Below are 8,291 nucleotides of genomic sequence, written 5' to 3'. Positions count from 1 at the left end.
TTTCTATGACGTTATGCGTTTTGGTCTAATATTATCCAACGTTATTATTAGCCTATCATTTTGACTTTGATTACCACATGTGCTATTAACCAGTGATAATTCACAGTCATTGTAATATAATTGTAAACGTTATTATTGACTGTAAATAATAATAACGTTTACCTAACCCAGTCAAATCAAGACATATGTTTTAAACAGTATAATTGTGTTATTATTATTATGCATTATTTGTATGAGTTGTATTATTATTATTATTATTATTATTGAGTCCATTGGGCTAAAAACAAACGTATAACTTCTTACTTCTCTCCTTTCAGAGTTAAGGGGAATAGAAACCTAAATGAAAATGTTATCGAAAGGGAGATTTCCAAAGTTTCACTTATGGATATAGATATATATATTCTGATTATTCAATTGGAACATGGAGCTGATCCAGTAATTCACAGCCGAGACTGACAGGTAAATATTCTATAAATCCACAGTGCAAGTTTTACAATTGAAGCAATGTTTTTCAGAATTGAGACTATGGGATGAATTTTCCATGGAAAGAATCCTTCGTGAATGATAAAATAATATAATTAGCCTACTACTGTGTAATAATAATGATAGGCCTAATTTTACGACAAACAATAACAATGTTTAATAATAATATGGCCTTTCGTTATTTCTTTTCAGAGGAGAAAGGTAGCACAAGCTATGGAATTCCATGTACATGTCTTGCATTAATTCCCCGATCACTTCTCACGGGTTTTATGTTTTACTTGTCAAAAGTCTTAACATTATCCATCTACATATTCCACATAATTCACATATAGACAAACACATATGCGCCTGCAACCTGCTCTAATTCGTCTTCGTCAGAGTATGCTATGTATGCTATGGGCAGAACAGATGACATGACATGGTATGTAATGTGTATGGGTCTGTGTGCTTCATGACAGGAGGGGAGCACCGCTCGCATTCCAGTTCATTATGTTGCAGAAACATGGCGTTATTGTAATATACATCAGCACCTCATCCGTCTTTGTACAGGACCATTTTTTTTTACATTTTCATCAGCTAACAGGACCCTTCATGTTAACACAGGCTTCTCCTGCCCAAAACACCACAGCAACTTTCTTGGCAATGTTTGGGTGGGTAAAATTGCTTTCTTTTGTTTATATAATATTGAAATCGATATTTCAATTAACCTTTGAGGATTTTCCCAATACAGGCCCAAATATCATTCGAAATAAATAAATAACAAATGTGAAATGCATTTTAGGCGATCCCCACCTGCAAAAGCGAGTTATCGCACAGCAATGATAAACTACATTTAATTTGCCTAAATTCGAATTTAAAATATCGTCAATTCATGCCAACTCAATTGGCTACATTTTACATCTGTTGATGCATGACTCTCAAGTTCAGTTGTTACGGAGGTGGAAGCGGTTGAAGGTATAGCCTAGCATAATCGTGGGGAAGTGAAAGTGTCCCGAGTAGACCGTGAAGTCCTCTCAATTGTAATTTATCTAAACACACTCACTCAGTCAGACCCCCTTCCCATTCCCAATCCTCCCCGGCCCAGGGCAGGTCGAGCCGGCCGTCAGCTGGCAGTGGTTGCATTGCTCGCATCGCTGAGCTGAGGAACCAGACAGCTGCATGGGAGAAAGGCCAAATCTCAATTTATAATTGTTCTAGCAAGAAGCTATCTCGCCATTTTAGATTTGTAATCTGGTTTTAAAAAACTGTAACTGTAATTAGTAGCATTACCAGCAAAAATATAGTAATCAGATAACAGATAGCCTACTTAAAAAAACTGGATGATTACTTCTTCGATTATTTAATTGTTTTGAAACTATGTTTTTCTCCTGATTTGGAGAGAAATAACATAATGTAGCCTATGCCTATTGATCAGGGTTGGGGAGTAACTGATTACATGTAATCTGGTTACAAAAAACTGTAACTGTAATTAGTAACGTTACCAGCAAAAATATTGTAATCAAATAACAGAAAGCCTACTTAAAAAAAAAAAACTAGATGATTACTTCTTGTATGACTTTAAAAAAATTTTAAAGGATGTTTGCGAAAAAACAACAACATGATGACACCTTTCTGTTTTCTCAATGACATTCAATTCAGCATTGAAAAAAGGCACAAGTTTAAGTTTGTTCCACCTGAGCACGTCTGACCACAAGTCACAGACCACTATGATGACACACCAAATGCGTTTGATGGATCTTTTGGTATGAAAAAAAAATGTATGCACTCACTAACTGTAAGTCGCTCTGTATAAGAACGTCTGCTAAATGACTAAAATGTAAATGTAAATGTCTTCTTCTAAAATTTCTAAAAGTAATCAGATTACATTAATGAATTTGGGTAATCCAAAATTACATTACTGATTACAATTTTGGACAGGTAACTAGTAACTGTAACGGATTACATTTAGAAAGTAACCTACCCAACCCTGCTTTGATTATATATGCACAATTACAATTGATCATCATCCAAACCAAGACTTAGATTTGGCAGTCTCCTGGGTCTGCATTTCCACCAGACCCATGACACTGCTGACAAAAACACTGACAAGAACAAATGACTTGGGAGGCAGTTCTTGCACTTGATACTAGGTGTGCTCACCTGTTGGTTAATATTCTAAATGCCACGACAAAACCTCGATCAGACGTTTTGAGAGAAAATATTAGGGATATGCTTCAAGTCGGTCTCTATTCTAATTATATGGAATAAGCCTTGGTCTATTTCAAAATCACATGAAATAAAAAACTAGTTTGTAGTAGCCTAAAGCTTTTGCAGGATATAAGCCAAACATGTTTTGTCTGGATTGCTTGGGACCACCATGGACTTCCAACTACAAAATAGTGATTTGTGCAGGCAGCCTTTATAGTGGTGGACATGGTAGCCTAAAAGTTTTTTGTTATTGCCTCAAAATATGTTATTTTCCTCAAGGGATGAGAACATATTTGACTTCCATCCATATTGGACTTTAGACCGGAAACATAACAAACAAAATATCACTCAACAACATAACATTAATATATGTTATTTTCCTTTTTAGGCTACTCTGTGCTTTTCAGTTTGTGACTTGTTAGTAGTGCATGACACCTAGTGGACAAACTGTAGAATCCGGCACCAATTCCAATACACAAATCACTCCAGACAAACTTTTCATAGAGACCGCCAGGTGTCACTCCAACTATAGGTAAACAATAATCTATTAGGCTACAGACCAATGATGTACAGACTCGCCAGAGGTACTGTACAGTTAGAATAGCACAGGTGTATGGATTCAATTACAAATACATTTATGTATGTTATGTCATTGCCAAGTTGTGCATAGATAGGCCCTAGAACTCAAATATACCTATTAGCTATGCTATCTACCATTGGACTACACGTGAGCCTATACACCTCGTGTTCATTTTCGGACAAAGAGCATATAAAATACATCAGATTGTAAAAAAATCAAATTAAATCTAATTGTATTCGTCACGTACACAGTTTACAGCAGGTATAAAGGTGCAGCGAAATGATTGTGTGCCATCTCCCTCAATAATGCAGTACATTAATCAATATCGATAATACGCGTAAAATCAAAAAGAACAAAAGCATGATACCAGATGTCATTTAAAATATGCCTGTTTTGAGATTTGTATTTCATGTTTTGTGATGTGTGTGTGGCGGAGGGGGGCTGTATGTGGTCAATAGATTTGGCTACATTGTGCAAAAAAAATCTACATGAACTGACAATAACAGCAACACTATATTATTTAGGCCTTAATATGTCTAGACCAAGAAGTTCGTTTGGCCTACGATCTTTTTGGTCAAGTCCAAAACGTGTGCGCAAACATGGATTAACGAACATTTATACTGTGACATTACTTCAAATAACTGTAAAGTATGACGTTTCTGTGCTACTATAACAACACATACAAATGATCTTACAGTCATGCAAATAAAACACTGCCTATTTTCCCTAGAAGTAGGCCTATGTAATAAAACAAAAGGTTAAATGATGAGACAGTTGGGTAGGCCTAATTCAACACCATACATTTGGCCCACTATTCCTGATTTTGTCATTTTTATTTACACGCGGGAAACGAATTATTTCAACACCATTAACGAAGTTATAAAGGAAGTATGTAGCCTATATTCCAGAATGAGTGTGGAAATTCCGTTGCAGGCCTATATCTGAATGAATCAGTAAATATTTTGTGTGGTTAATATAAATGTATAGGCTATTGGGTACACAGGAAAAACAACTCATTAAAGGCCATACGGTTTATGGGAATTGGATTTAAAGTATTATAATGAGCAATCAAATATGAATTTAAAGTAGGCTTAATTTAAATCAGAGGGGTGCGTGTAGATCATAGACATATTCAGTTCAACAGATGCAAGCGACAAGACCATGCTTATCAAAAAATGTATTTATTACACGAACCAAAAACCGTAAATAACAATGTAGGCCTATTCAACATAAATCACAAACAAATAAATTATTTACATTTCACAAAATAGAACAGTATATATGGCTAATGATATTGTTTAAGAAGTCTTCTTTTTGACAGGTGACAATGACTGGAATTGTTCTCTGACAAAAAAGTACACGCAAAGAGGGTACACAATATTAATTTAATAGAACACATAAGGTAAACGAACCAAAAGCACTGAGAAATGAACACAACTATAATTGAATGTATATTGGCATTTCAAACAAAGAAGAGGTTTCACACCTATTTCAAATGGAATGTATTTTGAGGCTCTATCGTTGTTTGTCTCTATAAAAATCAGTTTCTCACATATACCGATCTAGTCCTGACGCAAAGTTGGCTTGTCTCATGTAAGAGTTGTTGTAAGAGTTCATTGGGCTGGAGAGACCCAATAGTTGCTCAGTGTGTTCGGCGCAAGACCCGGAGCGCACGGCCGGTAGAGACAGCCGGTTCCCCGTGCAGTACACCTGAGAAGTACCTGGAGAGAAACTGGACTGCGTCATGGAAGGCAGGTGGGGAGGGGATGCCGAGGAAGAGTAAGGATAACCAGGTGCCAGGTTTGATGACAGTCCCCCACCGCCTCTGCCCAGTGAATTCCCTGAGGGATTGACAGTCTGCGTCTGGAAGCAATTGGAGGGGTCAGTGCCATTGAGGGAGCAGCTAGCTGACATGGTGCCCAGGTCTCCACCGCCTAACCCCAGGGCCTGCGGGTTGAGCTCTCCTCCCTGCATCACCGACTGCTGGCTGATGATGTTGTCGATGCTGAACATTCTTGGCTGCCCTTGACTGACCCCGGCAGAGGTCTGATAATGATGCAGCATCCCCGGGTGGGGGGAACCTGCCAGCTGCGATCCGTAACCCGATCCTATTCCTGGGTACAGGTTGTTGGGGTATACCGGTCTGCCCATGGGGGTCGGGGTGAACGCACTAGAGCTTTGCATGTAACCAGGATAGGTGCTTACGTCAGTGCGTTTGAATCTTTTCCTCCTCCGCAGAAAACTCCCGTTGTCGAACATGTCTTCAGCGGCGGGGTCCAAAGTCCAATAGTTGCCCTTACCAGGCCTTCCAGGTTCCCGGGGAATCTTGACAAAGCAGTCGTTGAGGGTGAGGTTGTGGCGGATGGAGTTTTGCCACTTCTTTGAGTTCTCTCGATAAAAGGGAAAACGTTCCATGATGAATTTATAAATACCACCAAGTGTGAGTTTTCTCTCGGGGGAGTTGGCGATGGCCATGGCTATGAGAGCGATGTAACTGTAGGGTGGTTTCCCTCTCTGAACGGGCCTCTTCCTCCGTCGACTCCCCGTGGGCATGTGCTCCTCGGTTTGACCCAGAGCAGCTCCCTCCTCTCGATCCGTGTTCGGACTAGTTCCCCGGGGCTCAGACTTGATCAGAACCCCGTCCTTCGTCCGGGCCTGCAGCATCAGAGGCGGTGGCAGTAACGGGGAGTCCAGACTCACGTTAGGCGACATGACCAGCGGGCTGGCCGCCTCGGCTGGCGACTGCTGGGACTCAGCCGTCATGTTACACATGCCCGAAAAGTAAGAGAAATTTGCAAGATTCATAAAAACTAATGTTTGATGTATGCTTGAAATTAAATTGTTTTTTCAAATTGCACCTGAAAAAATGCAGGCACCATAAAGTGAGAGGGATGTAGGCTATTGTTTTGCACAGAGACAGTGCGTGCGTTTAGGATCCCTCTCTATGTTAATTTGAGTCCCTGTCCCCCTCGCGGTCAGTGAGCTTTCTCTCTTGCCAGGTGAGTGGCGTGGACAGTTTTATAAACCAGGGCTTGAGTGACGACACTGGCGATGGAAAAGGGGGGTTACTGTCCCCTCTACATGTCTAAATTATATGTGGTATGGAAGTTGCACTGTAACTCTAGCGTAAAAAAATAACGTAATGATACTTGACCATTTTATTCCCAGAGTTGGATGAAGTTTGCCTCTTTATTTATAGATATGTTCACATCCTCGTATTTTTTCTTGTGACCTATGTCAGTTACATTAAAACAGCCAAAACACATTTGTTTGACATAATCTGAAGATGGAATGCATATAGGCAACATCACATTCATATAACCGATCAAACATGTTAGATGCTACTAAAATATTTAAATACAGTATGAATGTAAAATGTCGCGATTGTGTTGAATTGACACAAGCATACACAGTCAGTTTAAGTGCTCCACTCACAAGTTATTATGTGAGTGATAACTGAAGGACCAGGGAGCTCTCCCTCCCTCTCTGTTCTCTTCATGTGTCTGAGTCTCTGTGGGTTTGCTCTAGATTGCAGTGTATATCTAGGCCAGAAACAACATGGACAGAGCTGCTCTATGGGATTCAAAACCCAACGCTCAATCCACCAATTGAAAAATAATAACAACCCATTAAAAACAAGCAATTGAGCTGTGAAAGCGTTTGGGGAAGAAAAGTAAATATCCCTCCATTTCATAAGGATGTTTGGAAATTGATAATCAAACTTTCCTCAGGGCAGAGGGGAGGTGTTATGTTTTGGAACATAGTAATAACTAACAGCATATTGCACAATGTCACCATACAGACAAGCTATTAAAACACTATCACATGATACCCCTCCTAATTGATTATTTTGTCAAATTGGGGGTGTTACATGAATAACCCAATAAAAGACACAGAAGATAATGTTCCAAGACAACTATATTGATATACATTTTCAACATACAATTAATCTTAAATAGCTTCAATGGCTTTCTAAAAAAAAAAGATTTTAATCGCATCAAATGGAGGACATACATTTTGGCAGTAAAAAAAATATTCGGAAGGTTTGTTTATCTGAGTGTGACAGTGTTAGTGTGTGTGTGTGTGTGTGTGAGAGAGAGGCAAAGAGAGAGGGGGACAGTCAGAGTGTATGTGAACGAGGGGCAGCGAGACACTGTGTTCAAAGCAAAGGTTAAACCAACAGGGCTCATTTACCCGCTCTCTCACAGGCTGATATAAAATAAATGGTGTAGTGAATCAAACCATAACCGCCATCCCTTCTACACCCCTCCACTCCCCTCCCCACTAAGCATTCCCAACACAAAGTCCCCCGTCCCCCCCCCCCCCCTCCGCCAGCTCAGACGCACTAAGCCCAGCTAGCCACTCTCAGCCAGTGGCTAACAGCTTCAGACAGGCGTGGGAGCAGGGGTGTATCCAAGCAGGATCTGCCCCCAGAGCTGCCAGATCAGGCAGGACAAACAGGGGCTATGGCCAGGAAACAGCCCCTCTGCCCTGGGGCCTACGGCCTCACTGTAATCCCTGTACCCTCCCACCTCTCAGTGCTCACACACACACGGTCACACACAGAGACACACACACAGACACACACAAATATGCACACACGCATACACACACACACACACACACACACACACACACACACACACACACACACACACACATACACACACACACCTGTTCTTCTATCCTCGTGGGGACCTGAAATGTATTTCCAAACAAAATCCTATTTTCCCTAACCCCTAACCCTAAACCTATCCTTTACCCTAACCCTAACCTTAACACTAAACCTAACCCTAACCTTAACCCCTAACCCTAATCAGAATTCTAACCCTAATGCCTAACCCTAAACCTAACCCTAATTGTAACCCTAAACCTAATTGTAACCCTAACCCTAAACCTAACCCCTAAGCTGTGTAGGGTGCCGTCTTTTGGATGGGATGTTAAACGGGTGTCCTGATTCTCTGTGGTCACTAAAGATCTCATGGCATTTATCATAAGAGTAGGGGTGTTAACCCCGGTGTCCTGGCTAAATTCCCAATCT

General features: G+C 40.5%; 1 protein-coding gene across 1 annotated transcript; it reads right to left on the bottom strand.

The window, feature by feature from the left end:
* Nucleotides 1-4,451: 4,451 nt before the first annotated feature.
* Nucleotides 4,452-6,207, bottom strand: LOC121539903 (forkhead box protein E4-like). The gene has a single exon (XM_041848550.2). The coding sequence runs from the start codon at nucleotides 6,053-6,055 to the stop codon at nucleotides 4,799-4,801; it is 1,257 nt and encodes a 418-aa protein (XP_041704484.2). The 5' UTR covers nucleotides 6,056-6,207; the 3' UTR covers nucleotides 4,452-4,798.
* Between the last annotated feature and the right edge of the window lie 2,084 nt (nucleotides 6,208-8,291).

This window comes from Coregonus clupeaformis, chromosome 26 (assembly GCF_020615455.1).
Source record: "Coregonus clupeaformis isolate EN_2021a chromosome 26, ASM2061545v1, whole genome shotgun sequence".
NCBI classification, from domain to species: Eukaryota; Metazoa; Chordata; class Actinopteri; order Salmoniformes; family Salmonidae; genus Coregonus; species Coregonus clupeaformis.
Note: the sequence above shows the minus strand (reverse complement) of the source record. Positions and strands in the feature narration are given on the sequence as shown.

Coding starts and splice junctions, on each gene's coding strand:
- LOC121539903 (XM_041848550.2), bottom strand. CDS start 6,055: ATGAATCTTGCAAATTTCTCTTACTTTTCGGGCATGTGTAACATGACG.